Source organism: Emys orbicularis, chromosome 1 (genome assembly GCF_028017835.1).
Source record: "Emys orbicularis isolate rEmyOrb1 chromosome 1, rEmyOrb1.hap1, whole genome shotgun sequence".
Lineage (NCBI taxonomy): Eukaryota > Metazoa > Chordata > Testudines > Emydidae > Emys > Emys orbicularis.
The window spans coordinates 103,153,069-103,179,122 of NC_088683.1; the positions used below are offsets into that span (position 1 = coordinate 103,153,069).

At 41.7% G+C, this 26,054-nt stretch overlaps 1 protein-coding gene across 1 annotated transcript in view; it reads right to left on the reverse strand.

The window, feature by feature from the left end:
- RFX4 (regulatory factor X4) overlaps positions 1 to 26,054 on the reverse strand; it is a 105,154-nt gene that overhangs the window by 51,689 nt on the left and 27,411 nt on the right. The window contains exons 4-10 of the mRNA XM_065422431.1: positions 20,071 to 20,132; positions 14,027 to 14,240; positions 13,043 to 13,120; positions 10,836 to 10,999; positions 8,017 to 8,117; positions 6,469 to 6,527; positions 3,356 to 3,500 (exon numbers count right to left, since the gene is read on the reverse strand). Of these exons, the coding sequence (XP_065278503.1) occupies positions 3,356 to 3,500; positions 6,469 to 6,527; positions 8,017 to 8,117; positions 10,836 to 10,999; positions 13,043 to 13,120; positions 14,027 to 14,240; positions 20,071 to 20,132 (823 nt within the window). The remainder of the gene's footprint in view (positions 1 to 3,355; positions 3,501 to 6,468; positions 6,528 to 8,016; positions 8,118 to 10,835; positions 11,000 to 13,042; positions 13,121 to 14,026; positions 14,241 to 20,070; positions 20,133 to 26,054) is intronic.

Below are 26,054 nucleotides of genomic sequence, written 5' to 3' on the forward strand. Positions count from 1 at the left end.
GCCATTCTTTGTAATGGCACCCTGGATTGGGCTCTGCAGATTGGGAAGTATTGTTGTGAGCTGAAGCAACAGATCCAGTAGGAACACATTTAAGAGTTTCCTTGTCTTACAAATGACTGTGCATTGATTCCATTTAGACTTAATTACAAAGAGGTAGATTGTCACAGCTGTTATTCAGCCACCTAGGGGAACAATGGGGAGCAAGACTCCCCTTCCTTTCCCACTCAAACCTGCTCATATTAGGACCCTGGATGCAGACGGGAGAACTCTATTTGTCGAATACTTCCCACTGCACGCAAGCCAGTGGGGAGAGGGTGGAGGGAGCAGGGCATAGGAGGAACCCTCGCTCTGCCTCCTTAATCCAGTACCTGGCTGGGCATAGAGTGGGGAGTAAGCTGCTTCAGCTACATCCTCTGCGGAGAGAGGAGGGGAGCACAAGTGGAACTGTGATCTTCCGAGTCCCAGTTTGTTGTCTGGCTGGGAAAGTGCCGCTACGCACCGTTCCTTACTCAGGGCTGATTACAAAGTTACCATCTGGCCCAAAGCAGCTGTTGCAGACACATCTGCAGGGGCCTGAAGGAATGGAGCACCGGGGAAAAATCATGATAGAAGTAGCCCTATTGTTAAAAACGAGAAAAGCCACTTTCTAGTTAGTAACAAACGACTGTCATGTTCAGTGGAAATCTGCCAATCTGGAAGATATTTTTCCAGTTATTATAGTTGGAAATTGTAACCTCTGGAGGCTGAGTGTTGGGATTTCCCAGCACCAGCAGGATGTAAAGGAGCACTGGAAACCTACATTGGACATGTGTATTAAGAAATCCCAATGCCATAATTATAAAGTGAGGGCCCAATTTCACTGTGTGAGGAGGCACCCAGCAAAAATGTGACACTTTCATGCATGTGTGCGTGTGTGTGGGAAATAAGTAAAGTGGACTGGGTGAAATAAGAACCAGCCTGAATCTTCATCCAACGCTTGAAGCCAACCTACGCCAGCCCCTTTTAGAGGTACAGAACAGTTTGGCTTTGTCTCTTCCCCTTACCTATGTTTTCAACCCGGATTTGAAATGAGACTGAGCACTGACGGAGAGGCAAGCCTTAGGGGGCCGGGAACACCTTTTCAATCTCTGTGCTTAGCACAATGGCCTCTGATTCAGACTATGGCTGTTAGGTACTACTGCAATACTCATATGGAATGGCGGGACATGGGAGAGTTATCCTAGAGTTCTTGGTGATTCAGAGGAAAAATCTATCAACAGCAGTAAGAGTGCGCAAAAGGAAGAGAGGAGGCGATACTACGGGAGGATTCAAAGGAATTAAGCTGAATTTCCAGCCTGCTGTAAATCTTCCAGTAGAAGGGGAAATACTGACTTGCAACAGCAGTACCGAATTTGCTGCAAAGGAGCCGAAAATACCACCCCAGAAAGAAGGTTCACCTTTTGGAACTAGCTCCTTGTAGACATATCCTTGGTTACATATCTTTAAATGATCTTCATCTAGGTAGAAACTATATCCAAAGTTGGAAAAAAGCTCTTGAGGTCAGTGTCATATATATACCCTTGTCTCAATGTAATCCTCAACATGTACACTGGGTTGGGTTACCACTTCTGGTCTTCTCCTTTCACACCTTTCTCCTCTCCCTTTCTGTTGCAAACTGCTACCTGCTAAGACTGGCCCCTTCTGGAAAGCACTTATGTGCTGAATTCCATCCACTCTTCAGGAAAGTTCTTAAGCACTTGCTTAACTTTCATGGGATTTAAATATGCACTGAAAATTTAGCACTTGCTTAAGGGTCCTTCCTAAATGGGGATGCTCTCCTGAATCTGGGCCAGAAACATTACTGATATTAAGTATTAACCCTTTGGGAACTAGATAATTTCTAGGGGTTTTGGGTGTATGCTGAGGATGGTTAAAGAATAAGAGAGATTTTCTGGCTGCTGGGAGCCAGGATGAGTCTGGATTCTAGGCTTCAGCATGTCCTGAACTGCTTATTTTTCATCTCCTTCCTGTCCTGAATTCTCACTACTCTCAACCTCTCATTGCTGCCTGCTCCTGGCTCACTCCCCTCAATCCACAGTGAGCAGGAGGGTCATATCAGGAGGTAAACTCAGGGACTGGGAGGAACTGGCAAAAATCCCAGAACAGTTCTCTGCTGGGAAATGGAGCCAGCAGAAGGTGATCAGGGGATGTGAGGCCTTCTTCCTGCTTGGGGATGAGTCTTTCAGAGGTCAGTGAGGGATGTGAGGTAGATGGGAGCATTTTTGTCATCTTCAGGAAAGAAAGGAGGAGGACTCCAGCTGGAGTTAGAGGTTGAGACTGCTACTAAAGACAAGAATACTCATATTTAATATCTCAGTGTAGCACACCCAGAGATGCACACACATTTGTTGTCAGAGTTCTAAGGGTTAGAAATGGCATCACATGCACATTCTCTGAGCAACTTGTGTCACTACTTTACACATGGAATAGATGAGCTTTCCCCCTAAAATAGGGTGACCAGACAGAAAGTGTGAAAAATCAGGATGGGGGTGGGGGGTAATAGGAGCCTATATAAGAAAAAGACCCAAAAATTGGGACTGTGCCTATAAAATTGGGACATCTGGTCACCCTACCCTAAAACCAACTTGCCCCTTTAAGAAAGCACAACTTTTACAGGGTTTCTACAAGTCATTCTTTGACCTATGCCCTTCAATAAACCAAGCAGTGTCTATGTCAGCCAATCAGATTTCTGGATGTGGGATACATATTTACTTCTAAAAGTTCATAAATAAAACTTCAGCCAATCAGAGACTAACTTGCTGATAAAAGTGCTTTGTGAAACCAGCGCTTTAAAAAAACATAAGCCTCTGGAAATGGCTCAAATAAAAATGGTCCTGCTGTCAAAGCCATTCAAAAGGCAGTTATCCTATAATAGTATAATTGGGTAAACAACCACCATTCTACTCTATCAAATAAAATGATTAGGGGCTTGATCCATAGCCCGTTAAAGGCAATGGGCAGACTTCCACTGACTTCAATAAGCTTTGGATTGGGCCCTAGATCCGCATCAGTCATTAGGAAGACTAGAAATAATTTCTTTAAACAGAATATTGTCCATATCCACGTCTCAAAGTGGAACATCTTGGTTTTGGCTCACCTTTCTTTTTGATACGTGTTTCAGTATTTATCTGAGCAGCAAGCGAGCAGTAGCCAGTAATGATGTGCTACCACATTGCTACAATATCTCAATTATTAAACTGATTGACTGTAAAGCAATTATTATAAAATTGCACATTATTATTATTGTGGTGTTTTGTATTCAACAGGAAACACGTTTCAGGGTTCCCCGTACCACATTTGAGGGTTTTATTCTTACATTGTATGATGAGCTTTCTGTGCTCCTCACGCGAATCCTCCATGGTATACAGAGTTTGTTTGGTAATGCTGTTCAGATCCACATTCCTCCAGTCCTCCAGCATTTGAAAGGTAATGTCTGCACTGTGGATCACCGTTCTTGATGCCTATAATCCAATCCGATCTACTCATTAGTTCATGGTTTATTAGGTTAAAAATAGACTTCATCCCCTTTTACGCTCCCTTAGCGAGCCTCACTAAGTTGATTCTCAAACCCCACACACCTCTTGATCCTTTCTGGAAGTTACCGGCCATGGTAGCTGGGCAGAACTCTGAAGCCATTTTTACCAACTCTACTCAGCATGTATTTGGTTTCCACAAAGTACAAATCTCGACAGGTGTTTCTAATCAAACTGCTCTCTCCCTAGACCATTAATTCTACAAGGTTTGGGCTGCAGTTTTGGGTTCACGTCAGTCCAAGAACAAAAACACATTGGCCCAGATCCTCCCCATCAATCTATGTAGGGAGGAAACACTCTGAGTATGCATCTTCCCCCCGACACATGAAAAGGAAGCTCACCTGCCCCCACACTACCACCTGCCCATCCTCTGGACCATGAAGAGGCCTCCCTGCACAAAGGGAAGGAGTAAGCTGAGGGAAACGTGGGTGGTGCTGGATCAGGGCCACACATCAGTCCTGTGTAAATTAATCAGTGAAGACAACCAAGACTTGGCCTGTATTATCTTTTCCAGAGAGTCTCCCTTGGGGACCATGGCAGCCTGAAAAGTCCCTGGTTTAGGAAGCTGTTGAGGGGGCAGAGCTGTGTGAATGGCTCTGATCTTCTATAGATTCCCCTGGATCTATGCAGGTTCTTGGGGATCTACCAGGTTTGTGGGTAGACCCCACAGCTCATGCAGCAAGATGGCAAACCTTCCCCCACAAATGAATTAAAGGAGGAGAAACTCCACAAAGCATCCTCACTGAGATCTCCTTCCCTCAGGAGGTATTTCTGCTGTAGGGTTTAATCTGGGGCATTAGATACAGTTTTCAAATGTAGTCCCTCGAACTGCAGTGTGGGACAAACCCTCAGCTGGTGTCAATGGGTGAAACTTCACTGGAGTCAAGGGAGATGCTCCTATTTATACCATCAGAAAATCTGGCCCTGTGAATTTTGCACAGTTCCCGTGGCCTAACTGAGTCAGTGAAAAATAAATTCACATAGTATATTCCACCTGCATGGTGGATTTTTATCAGTAAAACAATGGGATACTATGAAGCTTATATTCACAGCTATAAGAACTTTAATAAATTATAACGGTAATTTTATTTATTAAATGAACTCTACTGAAGTACTGTCTGGCATGACAAACAAGACTTGATAAATAAACCATTTCAAAACCCCAGAAGAAAATAATCCATTTTAAAAACAAAAACAAAAATACAGAAAAATATAGTCTATTCATCCTCACAAAATGATAAAAAAAGAAAACTAATAGAGTGGGCCCTATGTTAAAGGAAAAAAAGAAAGACAAAATAAACCTGTTGAAATAGTTCTATTTATATATGCTGCTACTAGTTTTCAGGTTAATTTTATGGAAGAAAAACAATCCATCATGTATGTCTATGAGAGCATCTTTTGCAAAGTGTCAAGTATCAGAGGGGTAGCCGTGTTAGTCTGACTAACAGACGTATTGGAGCATGAGCTTTTGTGGGTGAATACCCACTTCTTCGGATGCATGTAGACCACTTCGCAAAGTGGTAAGTCTGCATAACAGGCTTAATCAGTTTTTATCTAGGTAAAACTCCCCAGTTCTGCCAGAATAAAGACTGGATTAAAAAAAAGAGTAAAGTGCTCAGGATTTGAGAGCACTTGGTTTTAAACTGAAGTATGTAACCACAAAAAGTGAATATCTGCCCTGTATTTTGTTTTCACTTGAGGTTTAATGTCACAACTAGGTATGGTGTTTTCTGTCTAGAAAATGGACAAATTGCTTCCCTCATCAAAGGCCTGATCCAAACCCAACTGAAAAATCTATGGAAAGTTTCCCATTGGTTTCAATGGGTTGAACTGGATCTGAAACCTCTTCTAGGATCAGAACCTGAATTTGTTACATAGAAGTCACTGGGAGTTTTGGGTACATGAAGAATGCAGGATCAGCCCCACTATCTAACAAATCATTTAACTGATTTTTGGATGGTTTTGTAGCTTATCTATAGAAGATCATAATAAATAAATATTAGAAACAAAACTACTAAAGCAGGGGTGGGCAAACTTTTTGGCCTGAGGGCCACATCTGGGTATGGAAATTGTATGGCGGACCATGAATGCTCACGAAATTGGGGTTGGAGTGCGGGAGGGCTCCAGCTGGGGGTGCGGACTCTGAGGTGGGACCAGATATGAGGAGTTCAGGGTGCGGGAAGGGGCTCCAGGCTGGGGCAAGGGGTTGGGGGTGTGGGGGGGGGCTCCATCTGGGGGTGTGGGCTCTGGGGTGGGGCTGGGGATGAGGGCTTTGGGGTGCAGGGGGTGCTCTGGGCTGGGATCGAGGGGTTCGGAGCGCTGGAGGGGGATCAGGGCTGGGGCAGTGGGTTGGGGCACAGGAGGAGGTCAGGGGTGCAGGCTCTGCGCAGCGCTTACCTCAAGAAGTGGCATGTCCCCACTCTGGCTCCTACACGGAGGCACGGCCAGGCAGCTCTGTGCGCTGCCCTGTCCGCAAGCGCTGCCCCTGCAGCTCCCATTGGCCACGGTTCCCGGCCAATGGGAGCTGCGGGGGTGGTGTGCGGAGCTCCCGGCTGCCCCTATGCATAGGAGCCAGAGGGGGGACATGCCACTGCTTCTGGGAGCCGCACGGAGCGGGGCAAGCCCCCAATCCCGCTCCCTGGCTGGAGTGCCAGTGCGAGGCAAGCCCCAGACCCCGCTCCCTGGTGGGAACTCAAGGGCTGGATTTAAACGTCTGATGGGCTGGATGTGGCCTGCGGGCTGTAGTTTGCCCACCCCGTACTAAAGCCTCATATTCCATTGTTACCTCCAAGAGAGTTTCTCCTTGTGCAATATCCAACCTGCAAACTGTTACAACTGTCAGCAAAAGCAGCATGGAATAAACTTAGCACGAATGGATAACCACTGAAATACCTACCTGGCAGAGATGATTTAATGAGGTCTGCCGCCGGAGAATTTGTGAAAACCTTCTGGACACTGCAGGAAAGGAGAATTACATATTTAGGTAATATGCCAAATAAAGAAACTTGATTTTAAAAGTACCTTGTTACTAACACGGCTGCTACTCTGAAACTTGTTAAAACTAGCATCAATTAAATACACTGAATTTCCTTTCTGTTAAGACACATATTTGTGACTTATTTATTGTTCATATTAATTGCCCAGTTTTCAAAGATGGACTTCTGAATAGGACATCCAAATCTTACATTTGGATGCTCAAATCAGTAGTTACAAGTATGTATAAGGACTATTCATATCTGTAAATGATGGTTTGAGTGTCCCAAAAAGGGATTTGGGCATCTTATTAAGGTATCCATACTTGTAACCTAGGCTGTAAATATTTATTCTGCATACAGCATCTGAAATGTATGATCCCAATCCTGCAAACACTCACAGCCATACAGCTTTCTGTCACCAATTCTTCCATTGGCTTCAATGGGACTGCACAAACAAGAGTAAATATTATGCCCAGTAGTAAGTAATCATTTGCAGGATAGCCAGGCATCAAGTACAAGTAAATGCTAGTGTGTTCTCAAGTTTATTATCATGTTATAATCACTAAAGATCTGCAGATCAAAGCAAATAATCTATAGAGATATTTGAAGTCAGATTTGTTGGTATTACATATTCCTTCTATATTGTCCATGGAGGTAGTTAAAATATATATTTTCAGATTTATTAGAATGTTCATTGTCCCAATATTTATATGAGCAGAACAGATTTCACTGTTGTGGATTCTCTATAGTTTTGAATTGACAAAGAACTGACAAAAATATTCTCAGGACACATTTTCCATAATTTTTGAATAACTAAGTAAATGACCAAAAATATCCAGTGGATTATTCTAATTTATGTCCTGAGTACTTTCTGCAAAACATACTCCTAATTTTCCATGCTGATCAGTAGTTAATCCTTCTCCTAAATTAGTTTTTTTTTTAAACTTCTGATGTGGAATTTACTGCTCATGAAAAGCAAAGAATGGAGAGCTGTGAAATAAAGCAGGCTTTATCAATAGGTGATGCGCACTGCAGGCATCTACAAAGCATGTCTGAAAAGGCATAGTGCCCTTTCCTGTGGTGACAGGGTAATTTGATCCCCTTCATATTTAACTCTGGCACTTCTTTGGAGTGAGGGCCTCAAGCTGTATTCAAATTGTGCAAGTCTATAGGTTTGTTTAATAATTTGCTTTGCCTAATATCATGCCTAATGCTTGCTTACTGTCAACAAATTAATTTCTTATCAGAGTCCACAAAAAAGGAAAGACAACTGGTCTTAGAGCTGTGCCTTATTACATTTAAAGGAAATTGGTTCTCATGAATGAGTGGAGATTATTGGTTAATGAAAGATCTGTAATGTTGATCTATTTCATGACTAATGGAACATTTTCCTAGCTTCCAATTAATTTGTAACTGATAAATAACACATTCTTCTCACATAAGAAAAAAAGAGACTGCTCAATACATACACTCAAACTTGATATTTCGGAGGTTTTCTGGCAGGTCATAGAGAGCTACTTTTAACCACTCATCCAGCTGTTTTGCAAACTTTCGGATCACCTGAGTCAAGCTGAAAAGAGAAATCACTACTTAAGAAAATGTACACTCTGTGGTCTATACGGCAGTGCCTGGAAGCATGTAAAGCCAGGGTTTCACCACCCAGCATATCATTTTTAGTTACAATTTATAAACAAAGGTACCTAGGACACAATTTTCAGATGTGGGCATCTTAATAGTACATTTAGATCCTCCATTTGGGATATGAAATTGACATTAAGGTTCATAATACAGGAATTCATGCACTTAATTGCCAATTTGAACAGCCACATCTGGGTTCTGGAAGTCTCACTGGTTGTTTACATTTAACAATTGTGCCATAACATAAAAGGGAAATTTTGACATAGCTTCAGGAGGGTGGAGCGACTATTGGGCCAGATTTGATTCTCTGTTACACCCGTGTATATATGGAGAAATTCCGTTAAAGTCAGTGGTGTTACTCCACATTCACACTAGTATAATTCTTCTAAGCAGAATTCACCCTACTACAGTCTATGGGGCCCACTGGCAGCCCAGTAACAGGACTTTTTAGTGAATAGTTTAAACAGGCCTAAACATAGGAAGCTGCATAAAAATAACAGACCTTTAGAAGTTTGGAAAGGGGAAGAAATAGCCCCATTTCTTAAGTGACTACATTTTGGGAACTGTATTCTCAAACCAGGTCAGATCTGAATCCTGATCATGCAAGTGACTGTCTGGGCAGCTCCTACACCTGTAGGTAGCCCCACTGTGCACATAGAGTCACCTGCAGGATCAAGGACTTGGACAGTATAGAAAACATCTGAAAATATCTGAAGCAAAAGGAAAAATACCCAGAATACGTTGAGCTCAGGAATAGTTTCAGATTCATCTTCATCCAAATCAACTTTAAAGATGGCTTCCATACTTCACTAAGCTTACAATTGTGTTTGGTGGTTTCAGTTTGGGGTGGTGGGGAGGAAATCAGCCTCAACCTATTCAACTGTCATAAAAAAAAATCATGGTCCTACTCTCAGTCATCACTTTAAGGAACAGTAGACCCAAGATTAGAGTTTTGAGCTCTATTGTGCCCAGCCCTGCATGGGTACACAAAGGTGGAAGAGGGAGGACACACAGAAGCTTTTCCACTCCTTATGGAGCCCCTGTGCAGGGACTGGGCTCAACTCATTGGATGTAGTGCACAGCCAGTTTCCTGTGGATACTAGCTACTCACACTGCGGCAGGAAGAGGTGTGTTGCAGAGGACATGGCCATGGTCCTGCCTTCCTCCACATGGGCTATCTTAGAAGGCTGGGTGTGGATGGGAGTGCTTGATGCCCCCACTGAAAGGTTGGCTCTGTTGACACTGCAACATTTGTTCCCAGGGAATTCCGGCTGAGTCAGCAAGATTTCCTCCAAGGGCTTCCATTGCTGTGTCTCCATTGCTGCGAGACCCTTCTGCACTCCCTCCAGTGTGGGCCATGGCTTAACAGCCACAATCTGGCCCTTTATATGCATTACAAAAGTCCATATTCACACTCAAGTCTCTCCTTATTTGCTCTGAAAGAACTAAGCAGCTTGAAAAAAGGGCTGCTATGCAATTTAATCCTTCCGATGAAATAGATTGGGGGGGGGGGGAAGGGGAGGGAGCTGAAGTCTGCAAAAACTTGCAAGATTTAGCAAAGAAATCCATGCTTGTACCCTGTTCCTGGTTGCAGACAGATACTTTGCATCTACTTAACAAACCATACAATCTGAACACTGCACTCTAGTTTAAGTAAGTAGAACAAAAGCCAGAAAACATTTGCTGTAATTAGAGCTACAATAAAATGTAGGTGACCAAATGTACGGTGCAAAGAGTGAACACTCAAAGCAATAGTCTCAACAAATTGTTAGCAAATCTTGTGCTGAATTTTGTCAAATAATTTTGAATATTGAACAAATTCATAAAAATCTAAGTCTGTTTTCAGAAAATTCACAAAGAGAAAAAGAAGCTACATACACTGGTTGAATAAAACTTTCTGCAGTTAATTGATGACCCTAACCCTGCTTTCTCTATGTAACAAAACTCCATGGACACAAATGAATTACATGTAGGAAGAGAACAGACAAGATCTGACATGTAGATCAGAAAGGAGAATTTAGCTCTCAAACTAGTGTGGAAAGGCTATGCATCTTTCCTGCAAAGACAGGCCGTGTGGGCCTGGTTCTGGACCATGTGAAGAAAGTCACCCCCAAATGGGCACAATCCTATCATGCCCACTATAGTATTTAAATGCATCCATGTTCTCTCAGAGGTCAGCCTTACACTCAGCCCCCACACACATTCTATTCCTGGTAAGTGGAAGAACAATTTGGGTCAGAGACTAATGCTTGGATTTCTGCAGTTGTGTATGCATTTGTGCATATACAGGTAGACCATACTAACTACTCTTGGAGCCATAACTCGGAATATTGAGCTCTCAGTCCTGGAGAAGTGACTGATACAGCCTCTCTGAAAGTTTTCAAAGGAGGCATAATGAAGGCATTCCACTGCCTATAGATTTCTGGTTGGCATTCGTTCACATGCCAGCTTCAGTCTGACCATTTATATGCTATGAGACATTTCTATCTATCTTTAAACTCATTTAAATTGATTCTGACCTGGATTCAGGAAATAGGAAATATGTAGGGAAATTATGCTTTTTAAGAACTGCACCAATAGTGAAAACAAATCCACACAATTAACAAAAACAATTCAAACAAAAACTGTCAATACTGCAGAACATACTAACCTGTCAGGTAATGCTTGCAGTACTGTTGGCATCAAAACTCCAGAAATAGCTTTGTACAATATTGAATCACAAACCCCAACTATATTTACTACAGTGGAAGAACCCAATACAGGAAGCATGTGAGGCGGCATCCCTTGCCAAAAGTGCAGAAGAAAACTTTGAACCTAGAATTACACACACAAATTATACATGGCAAATATGATTTTCTTCTTAAATGATCTAATTCCATATTACTGATATGGCACCATAGTTGTACATGGTGCTGCACAAAACTCACACAACAGAGTCCCTGCCTGGACAGGCTTATGCTGTAACTTAGATAAACATGGTACATCATAAGATAAATGCCCAGGAGGATAAAGGGGCATTGCCATGGGGAGATCAGTTTAAGGAAAGCTTTTGCCTTAGCAGACTGCACGGGTTCCATGCATGCCATGCAATTTTTATTCTCCACCAGCAGGCACAATGAGTGCAGCACCTTGACTTCCACATATACAGCCTGATTTTCTACAGCTTGCACCTTACGTAGCCATTTATATATGTGCAAAGTGAATGCCAGGAGAGGGCTAGAGCTGGTCAAAATACGGGAAGTATTTTCCATGGACATTTTTGGAAGGAACAAAACATGTTTGGTTTTTTGAAAGACATTTTCTGGGTTTTTTTGAAAAAATTGAAACTGAAAATGTTTCCACTAGAAAGGGAAAGGCGGGGGGGAGAGGGGAGAGAAAGGAGAGAAATAGGGAAGGAGGGGAAATCTATTTTCAGTTTAATTAAAAAAAAGTAGGTGGGAATTTCAGCCAAAACAGACATTTTCTGTGAAAATTTTCATTTAGGAAAAAAAGCCATTTTCCATGGAAAAATACTAGATGAGTTTTAGAGCAATCAAAACACTAGCATTCCAATTTGATAGCATTTTAGACCCACTTTGCACTGATGTAAATGACTACACAAAGTGCAAAGCAGCGGAGAATCAGGCCTGTAAAATGTATAGCCATCAGAGGTGCTGAAAAGCAATCAGATTTCCCAATGAGATATTTGACTAAGGAACTATTGTGGAGCTGAACCTGCAAATTCTCCTATATATATGCTTATTCAGTGCCACTGAAGTCAATGGGACTAGAACAGGGGGTATTTGCCTTATATAAGCTGTATGTCGGTTTTACTCTCATTAAGAAACTGCCTTGATCCCTATTTGAAGATGGGTGATTGTTAACAGGGAAGCTACCAATGGAAAATATTAAAATGGGAGAGTGTTCCTATTTCGCTTGAGTAAATTAAAACATCTAGACTGGATGTAATCGTTTAAAGAGCCTCAGCTTGAAACTGGAAAAGTGTGGGGAATAATGCAGCATGAGAGACAGGCCTAGGGAATTCTGCCCACACTCTGGCTGGGATGTTCAAAGGGGCCGACCCGAATAGTTGCCCAGCTCCCATTGACTTTCAACAGGAGTTGGGTGTCTTGACTTTCTTAGGTTCCTTTGCAAATTCCAGTCTCTGTGCATTCAGACTTATTTCCCTTAACTAAATACTTTCTGCAAATTACTTTACACATCAAGAACTGCAAACTCCCAAAATTGCTGAACTATAACAAAGGCTATGTAAGTGCATGACCAGAAAGTTCTCAGACTAAGAAAAATAGGTTGCAAATTTGTGGGGGTGGTTTATATACTGAAGCCAGTCAAACCTATGTGATGCCTCAAACTGGCTGCAATGAATCAGTCTGACTCTCATATCCAGAATACATGCCCATTCCTAACAGATATCCAAGCAATCAATGGTAAGTGTTACTACCAGCACAGGGCTATAACTGGGTAATGGTAAATTTATACTGACCATCGAGAAAAATTTCCTAAGATTGATATGTTACTGTATAAAGATCTCCCTAGGAAAGTGATGGAAGACTCATTTCTTGAATCACACAAAATTGGACTGGCCAGCACTTAAAGAGTATACTGTAGGGGCCAATCCTACATTGGAGGAGGGGTAGACTAGATAATTTAGTAGATTTTTTCTCTAATTTATGTGATGATATAAATAAGAGTTATCATGTATAAAGCACCATATATACACTAATGTAAATAGTCTCTATTATTTACAAAAATGTACCAGATAATCTATAATTTGAAATATCACATTCAAAATATGCTCCAGAAGTCCTAGATACATTAAATGTTATTAAACTACAGCTCTTTTCTTTCTCAGCATACCTCATCAAAGTTGGCTCTTATTACAGTGTCTAGTATCCTCTGACAGTGAGTTCTGTACATCATAATAAAGGTAGAAACCTGAGAAAGAAAAGGAAAGACACACGAAAGATCATTTTACTTTAAAAAAATATCAAATCAAATTTAAAAAACTTCTGCTTTAAAAACGACTATCAAAATACACAGTACAAAAGGAACATGGGGGTTTCCCTCCATATATAATTGCAAAAAATACTAAAATCAGCTGAAGTGATGAGTTCAATTAGATAACTGTTAGGAACAATGCAAGTCTTAAAGCTAAATTCTCCTTTTTGAGACCTACAGAGGATTCCTTGATGGAGAGTCTGCAAGTATAAAATGAGCAAAAAAACCTTGATGAGATCAACAGGAAGACCATAGCCCTTAATTAGGATATATAGAACCCTATTTATTTTGTTCAGTTTACATATTTACTAAACACATGAATAGTGTCTGCAAAGTAGATCAATCAAGGGTCAAGACATTTTGCCATATGCACATATAAGATTTCTTTCACTTTCCAGCCCACAGGAAGGAGAAATGTAGTAAATACACTCTTTCCTCAGGAAAGTGTTATAATAGATTTCTTTCAGCTTGCAAACAAGGGAGTTCAGACTTTGTAGATGATATAGTCAATTACAGAAACAGAGGCCTAGAATATTACAATTGGTGACATAAACAGATACCCGTTGCTAACCCTTTCTTACTGTATACACTGTGTCTACAGAATAAGTTTACATTGAACTCAGAAATGTTGAAGAAAAAAAAAAAAGCTACAGTAGATTTTTTGTCAGACATTTAAGTGAGAGAAAAATACGTGCCCCTAGTACATGGAGCAATTAAGTCCCTCATAAATAAAGCCAAGGCATTATTAAACTCACTGTTTTTTAAGACCCTTGTATTTTAGATCAACCTTTCATCAACAGGAAAAAAGCAAGGCAAGCCAAAGAAATATTTCAAAAGCATTACCTTCTCCTCTGGCAGACTGGCTGGCAGATTTAGATCTTTGACATTTGGAAACTCTGGCAGTAACGTTCCAAGTTTGGATCGTGGTGAATACGCCACTGTCTGTTTGGTTACTTCTTTTTTTCCTGTTTCATTGACCCAGGCTGCTCCTTTCTTAGAATACATTACGTCATAATACTGAGAGCTCTCTTTCACTGCAATGCCATAGTAATGGTACCTGATACATGAAGAAACACATTTTATAATCAACCTATTCATATAGCATACAATAAAAGGGTGGGAGGAGAGAAAATATGCAATTGCTGGTGGTTTCTCTTGCAAAACAGATGTGTGCCTGTGTACATTTGGTGCACAAGCACCGATTTAATGGCAGAATGACATTGTAATGTATCAAGTTTCGAAATATCAATCCTGCTGGTAAAAATAGCTCTAATCAGGAAGAGTAAAGCTGGTTTTGTGGTACGGCAGAGAACTAACGGATTGCAACTTTTTGTTTGTGCTTTCTTAAAATCCTCAGCTGTAGCTTAAAGCTACTTGTTGTCTAAGCACTTGCACTAGAGCTCTGCAGCTGATCACTTTGCTTAGCTATGAGCAGAGACAGAGCGCCAGACCAATAGGATTAGCCCCTCTGCTATATTTCCAGCTCCCTGATTCTCAGGCCACTGAGTGCTGGTTGGATCCTGGGGAGCAAAAGTCTTTATCACACATAGAGCTGATTGGAAAACTTCAGATGAAACAAAATTTCAAAGAGAAACATAAAAAAAGCATGGCACAAATTGGCAAATCCCAGGAATGTAAATTTCAGGATAAAGTTGATTGCAGCTTGGATTACTATCCTCATTAGGCTGAGACCAATGAGGGCTGTTACATGACAGGATAACACCACCTGTGCTACAATACATAGGGAAAACAGTGTAGGCTTAACACTGTTCTTACATCACTGCCAAACTGAATCAGCCCTATCACTGTAAATTTGTGCTACAGTTTAGTATTATCATAGATGATAATGGGACCACTCATTATCCAGTCCAATCCCCTGCATCAAAGCAGGATGGACAATATGATTCTTTCCATCAACTTGCCTAACCTTGACCACAGCAACTCAGCCATCACTACCGCATTGTGATGATTATGAAAATAGACAATGTCACACAAATACCCTTCTCTTGAAACATTCATTCACTTCTTTGTTTTTCCTAGAGAGAGTTGTCTGGCATCTTCATGTCCTCTCATAGGCCTAGTGTCACAGACACCTTCTGGGGCATGGCTCCTCTGGGAGCCCATCGGTGATGCTCCACTGGTCAACCAAAAGAGACTCACTTGAAAACAATATTAGACTGAGTGGGATTTTCAAAAGCCCCGAAGTGACTTCTGAGCACAAATCCAATTGGCTTTCAATGGCATTTATGCTTCTACATCACTTCAGCACTTTTGAAAACCCCACTCTCCATTCCCTAGTTCCCTTTAAGGGCTTAGGACAAACCCCAGATTCCACGCAGGACAGAAGACTACCAGACTAGTCCTAACTACAGCTGGCTGAAATTCAGGATTTCTGGTTCAAGGGAAATTTGACAGTTAGAAATCTGGCTTCATTCTGATTCAGATCGAAACTAAATTGTTCAAAGTTTCCTGTGTGAACTGAAAATTCTGGGGGAAAAAATGGTTTTGGAAACACCATGTGTGGCTTCTATAAGCAGCAGGTAAACTGACAAGAATCATGTCAACTTCATTCAGCAGCTCCCAGGGCTCCCAGGGTCTGTGGTTCTGGGGCGGCTCCACCCACAGGAAGTCCTGGGAGTCAGCTGGGATCCCCCAGAGCAATCCACACAGTGGGGCTGCCCCAGAGCCAGACCCTGGAAACACATGTTCGCCAGCAGCCTGCCAGGAAACCAGGCAAGGATCCACCAGAACTCTGCTTGGGACTTATGCAAAGGTCATCGAACCTGAGACATTTCCAAACAATAGTTTGGGTTTGACAAATCAGCATTTTCTGATTAAACTTGCATCAGAAATTTCCCAACCAGCTCTAGTCCTAACCCTGTTCCCCATTTAAGATGACAATCTTGCATTCCTGCTCAGCTACCACCTGCTGTACACACTGATGTGCTCCATTTGTTATATCATAAGTCAGATCCTCTCAATGGCTCTTATGCTGCGTAAAAGGGCTGTAGCAACCTAAAGGGGCTCTAAAAGCCCTGGTTCCAGCTGGGGGAGAATTTCCCCCAGCACAAGCACTGTGGAAGACAACCATAAAGCTGCCTTCTGAGAGCCTCCTGGCAAGCCCTGATGAGGGGGGCATGCCAGAGGTGGGACTGAAGACAGGAGGGGCATGTTGGGGGCAAGGCTGCAGCAGGCAGCACTGCAGGCTGCCATAACCTAGGCAAGGCCCCAGCCCCCCGGATCAAGAGGGCACAAAAATGGATTAAAGCCACCTTTGACTCCGCACCCCCTGTGTTCTATCACTAAATTGTTCCTTTAGGGCTAGATTCTGATTCTTTTACTCACGCTGGGTAGCGCTTTACTCCAAAGGTAACCTCATTGACTCCATTAGGACTATTCACGGAGTACATACTATTCACCATGAGTAAGGGGATCACAATCTAGCACAGTCAGTTTAATTGCTGAGTTACTGGGAAAATGTAGGTGGCATCATATGAGAGGCCTTTCCCTCTAATAAATTCAGCAACTCCCAGAAGCTCAATTTGATCTCAGCTATACCTGTTTCAAAATCAAAACCTGAACAAAAGTATGGAGAATTTGATAGTGTTTTATTCTGTATTATTTCATTCCTGGCATATTTCACTTAGCAGTACACTACAAAAGAGGTTTTTTTCCCCCAATAGCCTCAAAATCAAAGAAATGGCAATATTCAAAATTAGTTTATTAGGATTATTGCTCCAAAGGACAAAAACTCTTAAGTGCGCTCTGCAAACATTCTTTTCTAACTTTTCCTATCAGTTACCGTGGAAAAAAGTTAAGCCAATGGCCAGCATATGACAGGTTGAGCTTTAAGTGAATAAAAGGCCGACCATACACAAACATTTTTACAGCAGAGGGGAATGATTTTTCCTTTCATGGGCTGAGTACCTGCAGTACTCCTTCAGTGAAAGAAATAAAATTCCCTGCACACCATGTAGTTTCCATTGGGAAAAGTAACCCCTTGTTCATATAATTGAAGAGTTTCAAGCTACAGTACCATACAGAAAGAAATCAGCTTTTATGTATAGCTGCCTTCTCATGGCTCACCTGTTGTGAAACTGTTTTTAAGCTCAGTGAGATAGAACACAGCTGTGTTCTTACAGGCAATAAACCCTGTTGCAAAGAAGAAAGCTGCTCGGCTGATGACCAGAAGCATAGTGACATTGTAGCTCTGAACTTCCTAATGTTACTTTTTTTCTATAAAAAGACTGAAGGCAGAACAGTGTGAAGCTAGATAATCTTAACCACTGGTACATCTGGAGTTCCCTTTGGCAATAGGTGGGTAGTGGAGTGAAATGATATTTGCAGCAATTTGTCTGCCCAATTGTTGAGAGGGAGACAGATGTTATCTTTTAGTTCTTTAGTAATTTCTCTATATAACATTTCATTTGAATGTGATTGGATATTTTTGAAAATAAAAATAGAACTCAGTCAGAGCAGTACTGCATTTGGCAAAGACTGTGTTTAGTGTGATGGACTGTATTGTGTGCATGTATATCTTTACCTTTAATTGGATAAAATCAGAACTACTCATCTGGGTGCTGTGATCCTTACACTGCTAACAGCTAAAAGAGACCTGAAAGAGTTGAATTCCACCCCTCCTATGCTGTGAAATTTTGAGGGGGCCAAGACATCCAGCACAGTGGTAATCATGAACTCCCTATGTGGCCATGCATTTGTTTCTATGCTGGCTGTCTAAAACCCTGTAGATTGCTCTGATTATTTTGTTGTTTGTTTTGCCTGCCTTTCCTTATTTAGAAAGATGGTTAAGGTCAGATGTTAGCAACAACCCAGGCCAAGTCTGAACAGCATAGGAATCTTACTGGACAATCCAGTGAGATGACACATGGCCACTGGATATCCTACTGACACTCCCACATCACCAAGAATGGATCCTGTAAATATTAAAATAACCACGTCTACCTGGAAATGCACCCACATAACTATGTAATGAGTTGGCCTGTTCAACTGGATGCTATTCCTGAAGGTGTTCCCTCTGAAAGGCAGTATTATTGACTGGAGTGGCCAAATTTATTGGCCAAATGCTGCCCACAAAGTTCTACAGCAGGACTGTGGCTACGACCAACTTTAAATGTGAAAATATGCCCATACCTCTGCATTAAACAGGAGTGTAATTGTGTAATTGCTATCTATTTCTGTTTATGCAAATTAAGCATGGAACTGGGGCTCCTGGTAAACTGCCAATATGGTTTCCTCAAATGGGTCAGGTTTGGGTGTCCCCATTATAGCACAAGTGAATTGCTAGTTCCAGCACTCAAATGACGGAAGTACCATCTTCTAAAGGCAATTGGTATTATTGACAAACATGGTAGCACTCACCCTTTCCTTTCAGCTGAAAAGCAATTAACCAAATGACGTTGCAGTTAACACCAGTGTGAGATAGTGTACAGTTGCATGGCATGCTACCCAAACCCAAACTGTCACATCTTCATACATACTGCCCTTGCTGAACCAGTGCACAAATCATGTCCATTTCTAAACCTGGCTATCTTGAGCCCTCCTGGCCTACAATTTTTCACTCATGTGCAGCTGGACTAGCCCATCAATTTCATGTCAATATTATTTTGGGTTATTAACCATTATGATAGCTGGGCAGAAACACATTGGTCTTTGGGATAAGATTTCACTTTTGAAACTGTCTGAGGGTTCTCACTCTGGAAAAAGAGTTTGGTTACAAAACACAGGAAATTCTCACAAAAGTTGCCTCAGGGAGACAGTGGTGGGTTGTTGTACAGTTAGTTTTGATCTCAGTGACGAGAACCTGCTAGAGACACATCACCATGAAACGATTTATTAGAAGAAGGAAGTGAAATCAGATTTTAAAATGGTATTTGATTGAATATCTTTCAAATGTATGAGTTATTGTTGGTTTCTATCCTTAATATATGTTAATCTATAGGTTTAATTATTATTTTATATGTTTTTCTTATTGATTAATAACATTGTGCTTGTAGGCTTTATGTGGGAATGAGAAGTTTTACCAACAAAATGTTGCAGCCATACTAGTTAGGGCTTTCATTTTATATTTTACAAATTAAGGGTCAGATCTGGCCAATATGTGGACCTCCAAGGAAAACCTAGGTATTGCAGGGAGTGAGGTTGCATTCACTCTTCTTCCTGAATCAGTATAGAACCAATTCCTGTGATGTTAGGATGCACTTTACTCTGGAAATTTCATCTTTTGGATGAGACAGAAAACTCAAATCCTGACCACTTATGGTTATTAAAAATCTCATCTTCTCACAAGAGCAGAGGGTATTAACTCCAGGTTCCTGGCCAATTTCCAGTTTGAGCAATTGGATTCTTTCTACCTAAATTCCCTCTAGAATCTCTTTTTGATATAGTGTTCTGCCATTTATGTCCTAAACTGTATGCTATTGAATAACTGCCACATTGCACCCCAGAAATGGTTGCATTTCAGTGGTGGGTGTGAAGATCTCAAATAGTGTATGAAGTGCTCTGGAACCTTTTGGCAAGAAAGGTGCTATATAAAATGTATATGAAACATAAATGATATTATAACTCTACAAAGTTTCAGAAAGTTAGCACAGAATGGTGAAATAAGTAAAAGATGCTCTTTTAGACTATTTATAAATGACCATAGTTATTACACCACTAAGAGAAAATATTACTTGGTAATGGCTTCCAAGGCAACAGAAATAGAAGTCAATAGGAACTCCACAGTAGAATCTTCAGGCAAAATTTGGTTCTAAAATGCTACAGGGAAAAATTCATCCCTGGTGTCATGCCCCTATCTTCACTGACAGGAAACCATGGCAAATTTTGGCCCTGGGTGAGAATGTGAAATAATACTATACTATGCTCACTTTGACTGGCCTCTGGTTCCGAGTCTTCTTGTTGTTAACTGTGGAAATTGTTGTCTTATTATCTGCAAATAAATAGAGTGACATGTTAACAAATCCAAAAAAATCACATATGCCAATATTGTATTTTTAATATAGCCTGTTTTGGGTAGCATGAGGGAAAGGAAGAGAAATTGTATTGAACATACACAGGGGAACCACCAGAAATTTGTCACCTAGCGTGCACAATCGCACTCACCCTGCAACGGCGCGTAGGCCCAGTTCCTCATTCCAGTTTGTTGCAACTTGGTGCCCAGGATCGCAGCGCCACTCAGGTTTGGCCTGGTGCCAGGTTGCAACGCCACTCACTGAAATGGGGTCCTGCGACCTTCCATCATGATAGGTTGGACCCACGGCCTCTCTGAGTGGCAGTGCAACCCTGCATGCTGGGTCACAGCACCACATTGGGGTGCCGGGCAAGCTGCCTATTTTCCCCTCCCTCTGGGCAGCTGTACCCCCCCACACACACACATTGGCACCCCTGCCAATGGTATGCATCATGTGTAGCAAACAGAGCTGTGGGCACCACTGCACGTACATGTAAAGTGTGACAGGAGAAATCTGACCAAATTAGCTTTTTCTAAAAAATGATGTATTAATTTAATCCCTTTACTGAATGAGGCAAAATAACAAATGAAATTCAGAACAACTCCATTCACTTAAATGAAGCTCCTCTGAATTTATACCAGAGTGTAACGTGATTCATAAACTCTAAGGGCACACTTCTTCCCTTAAGCTTAATGAGAGTTTCACCTAAAATTGGGTGTACTATTAAAGTTGCTCATATATGTGTTTGCAGGATCAGGGGCTTCATGAAATCGATGAAAGCCATGTAAAATTAATTGAAGACAAAGATAAAAGGAGCTGTTCAAACAGAAGAAAATGTCAATTAAAGATTAATTAAATAATACGGAATTTTTCCATATTTAACAATATTTTGTTTTCCATACAACAAAAAGTTGTATTTTACCACAATTGGTATCAGCAATCAATATCTAACCCTGACTGATGATCAAAAGCTCTGGAACGGGCATTTGGATCAAAGGTGTTTTATAAAGATTATTACAGTAGCACATATTTAGCTTATTCTTCACACATATTTCTTGCCAAATCTACAAATGGTTTTCCTTGTGCAACAGATAATCGATTTGTGTTTGTTTCTCAGAACCTTGCACACACTTTGGCTTATGTCAAAAATGCTACGTATGTTCACACTCACTAGGCTGTTCAGCTTTAATTTCTGGAGCAAAACTTCAGCAAACAGTAAAACACTTTTGTGGAGCTGTGAAAGTTCAGCCTAGCTGTTTGATAAATGAGCAGACGGGCAAGCAGCCCCTCTTTCTTTTTTTGTATGGATTCAATGAAGCCTGCCTAAAGAACACCACATGCTGTTCCAGCTACTGATCTAACATTCCGCAACATCTCAACCTTCCAAATTCCCTTTAATTACACATTAATCCCACCCCTCTCTCTTTCAGTTTCTGCAGACAAGGTTGGGGGCTCCACAGGGCTGTGGGAAAAAGGGCAGTGTTGAAGAACCACTTTCTGGGGATTTTTTTCCTTTTTTTCTTTTGGTGGTTGCTGTCACTCAGAATGTACCATTCCACTCCCAAAGTTGAATATTACAGCAGTAGATTTAAATGCAAACTTACTCTATTTTACTTTTACCCTAATTTTTCAAAAAAAAAAACCTCCAAAAAAAACCCAATGGAATAACTTTCAAAGTCTGTCAAGTGCTGATTAAATGTTATAGTGAACATTGTAAATGTTACCTTATGAACCATATGCTGTGGGAGTTCTTGAAATTTAGAAATCAGACATTTCTACATACCGGGGCAGAAATGATCAGGAAAAGAGAAGAATAAATAAAAGCAGAAAATCAGCTGATTTGCCCCCTCCTTCCCCCCCAATCCAGTACCTTAAGCAGTAAAATATACTTTCTGGAGCACTGCTGAAGTGTGTGTTGCTTATAACAATATTCTGCATAAATTATTTTTTAAAAAGTCCTGCAAAACTTTAAACGAAAATTCCAGGATTTTTCCAGCAAACCTTATGGGTGTGTGGGTGGGTGGGGTGTAACTTCAAGCACAACAAATGTTATTTAAAAAATAACTGTTATTTTCAATGTTTATATTTATATGGTTATAGAGGACTTTGTTCTAACTCCATGGATGGAGCTAGTTCCCTGCCAAGAGGCAGGAAGTGAGGCTGAGTAGGTTGGGGAGAAGCTCACTGTGCATTGAAATCAATGGGAAAAGCAGACATGTGTGACTGTTGGTTTTAAAGTGTGTTTCCACTCTGAAAGGTGACTAAAAAACAGCAATATGGGGTTTCATGTTTATTGACTTTCAGTGACTGACAGGGAAAATTTGCTCTTTTTATAAGTAAAGAGATGCTTTTTTTCTAGCTGTCAGAACTGAAAATTCAACTTAGGAGCTGAAAATTAAGCTAGGTTCTTTCCTTCCCATCACCAGTAAAGAAGATTCTGTGGGGCGGCTGCACAGATACCAATGAGGGCAAGATCTGACTCTACCATTTGAACTTGCTTAATAATTCTGTTGGCGATGTGTGAACAAGAATAGAATCCAGCTGCCTTCCCCATGGCGATGTTGGCTCTGCAGTAGCAACAGAGGTAAAAGATATCATGTGAAATCGTACCTATACTGGAGTGAGTGGGAATTTGCCATTGATTTCAATGAGGTCAGACTTTCACCCCATATGTCCCTAAAGTGAGCAAATATAAATCTGAAAACATAGAGAGCTCTGCTGAATAAGGAGGTGTCATTTTTACATTGTCACTTATTAAGACTAAAACCACATTTTTACACTAAACTTTGTTTTACATGAAGTTTCATTTGGGATTTTTTAGGAAGATGGGGCCCAGGAATTTCACATGAAGATAATCTGTGCTCTCAATACCACCTCAGGAACCAGTGCTCCACTGATTTCCTTCCCTGCTTAATAACTTCAGCTCTGTCCCTTTCATATGTGCCTTGGCTGAGTCCTGGTCTTTCTTTCTTATGAGAGGGAATCTTGTGTATTTTCCTGTGAGCTATTTAAAAATCTCCCTCATCATTTTGTAAAACAATCACACAATTAAACAGTCATACCTGATGCTCCTATTAGCGAGTGCCTGGGATTTAGATAAGGCAGGATTCATTACTTCCTAAAATCAGAGCTGTATATTTTTCTTCTCTTTTGAACTATTACCAAACATCTGCGTTTGTTTAACCCTTTTGACGTTAATCCTGAAATGTGGTTTTATGAAAGTGGACAGAACGTCTGTGTTGTGTTTTAATGTTATCAGTGAGAAGTACATGAGGGACCCTTTTTGCTGTGTGTGTGGTGGGGACAGGTGACCTTTCCTCTCTGAGGCTATAGGGGACACCAGAGATAATGGGAGGAGGGCTCCCCTCAAATCATTCTTATACATTTGAGGTTAAACAGTTGCAATGTAACATGCAATATCTATGATATAGCCACAAAAACAACAAGGAGTCTGGTGGCACCTTAAAGACTAACAGATTTATTTGAGCATAAGCTTTCGAAAGCTTATGCTCAAATAAATCTGTTAGTCTTTAAGGATACAGACTAACACGGCTACCCCTCTGATATTATATAGCCATTACATTACAAAGCATTTAATCCAGCGGTACTTTTGAAACCTAGAATAGTTGCCTGAGTAAATCTAATTTAAATATCAAGTTAAATGTACTTTTGGTAACTCTTAAGATGTTGAAATAAACAGTAAACAAGTCATATCTGTGAAAGTTACCAAATGTTTTATAAACAATTATATAGAAAAGTATACAAAAAGTGCAGATATCTATATTGTACTCTGCATGTGCCATGTAAGCATCAGCCAGGGATAGCTGCAAAAGATATAACTATGCTGCCGAGGTGCACTCTGCCCTTCTGATTTATGCCATCTGTAATTTCTATTATTGCATCACACATGCCTCAGCAGTATGAGACTCAAACACAATAAGGGTCCTCTCTATCTTTAAAATGAGACGTGTATTGTCTATTCTACCTTTAACCCCTGCACCAGGGGCCATCATCCCTTATCCCATTCACCAGTGAGCTGTGAACTTTCTACTTCCCAATTATTCCACCTAAATTCTTCCCTGGTATGAGGCTCAAAAACAGCTTAGGCCTCAGTCTTCATACTGACAGCTAAGGATGGGAGAGACCAGCCATCTTTGCATTCTTGTGAAGACTCTAGAACTTTTTGGTGTATCAGTTAAAATGTTGTATTTTGCAAAACCTTTTCAAAAAAAGATTCCCCTTCATTTAAACTGTTATTTTTTTAAGGTAAATTTAATTTTTACAAGTGTATTTGAGCTAAATGGAAGCCTGTGCTATGCTTTGCAATTCTTTCTACTTCTTATTTGAAAATTATTCTTGCCATGCTCCTAACACTATCAAGGGCAATTAAATAAATTTAGAATATAACAAAAACTAATGTATTAACAGCCCAGAACTTGAAATCTGCGGGAACAAAACAGAACTCCCACCACTAAGATTCAGAGTTCCAGTCTAGAACTCATGATTATCAAATAAGTTCTAAACAAGGCGAGAGAAATTCTCTTACCCCTGCTAATAATTCCTGCCATTCAGGTCTGTCTCCAGTTTCCCCAGCAGGTCCCATCATTCATTGAAGATTGACTGATTAGCTGTGCACTCCCTGGGGCTTCCAATACTGCACCCAGAGCACAGTCTTTGCTTGTGTGAAATGAGATACAAAACGCAGTGTGTGCTATTCCCCAGTTTTAGGGTAATTATTTTTATTGCTCTGGTCTAAGACAACTCTGCCAGGGTGGTCATTCTCCTCTTGTTCATTGCAGGGGTGAGTTCACTCTCTCAGAGCTGGGCTATCTGTATTTCCCATTAGTGTTAAACCACGAATCACAAATACTGCTGGTACCTTCAATCCAGGGGTGAAAGTAAGTCCAGTGATTTACCAATACGCTGGGGCCAGCTCTGGCCCCCAGAAGGGGCGGGGCCTAGGGCGTAAGGGGCGTGGCTGGGGGAGTCAGAGCCAGCCCCAGCCCACCATGTAAGTGCCCTCCCCCACTGGGGTAGCAGCAGCAGCCCAGGGCTCCGGGGGCTATTTAAAGGGCCCAGGGCTCCCCTGCTTCTACTGCCCCGGCCCTGTAAATAGCCGCGGGAGCCCTGAGGAAGCGGCGGGGCTCCCGCGGCTATTTAAAGGACTGGGACGGCAGAGACAGCTGGAGCCCCGGGCCCTTTAAAGAGCCCCTGGAACCCCCTGCTACCCCTGGGCTCTGGGAGCTATTTAAAGGGCCTGTGGCTCCCCAGCTTCTACCGCCCTGGCCCTGTAAATAGCCGCGGGAGCCGTGGGGAAGCGGCGGTGGGGCTCCGGCGGCTATTTAAAGGGCCGGGGCGGTAGAAGCAGCGGAAGCCCCGGACTTTTTAAATAGCTCCCAGAGCCCTGCAGCCCTACCGCAGGGCTCCAGCAGTGGGGCTCTGGTGGCAATTTAAAGGGCCTGGGGCTCCAGCCCCTGCTAAAAACCCCTTTAAATTGCCCCCTGGGGAAGCCGGCTCTTGCCGGTACGCCGTACCGGCTTACTTTCACCTCTGCTTCAATCTTATACAGGAAAGGTGAGGTTCTCACAAGTGCGCTGCTTTGACCTAACTCTGCTCCCATTTAAGTTTGACCAACCACGCCAATGCCAAGTGTTTTTGAAAATCCCACCTGAACCCCCCCACCCACATACATATTCTAGGATCAGTCCCCTAATTATAGGGCATCATGTAGATGCGCTGCCCCAGGAAGAACAGAAGGAACGCATTGTGCTGCAGAGGCACGCCACTGAGATGCAATTCCTCCAGAGCACCCCTTTTCCACTGGTGGGAAGAAGCATGATAAATCAGCCCATTGTAAAATAATACTCCCCTCCCGCTGCATCCATCCAGCTCTGCTGGCT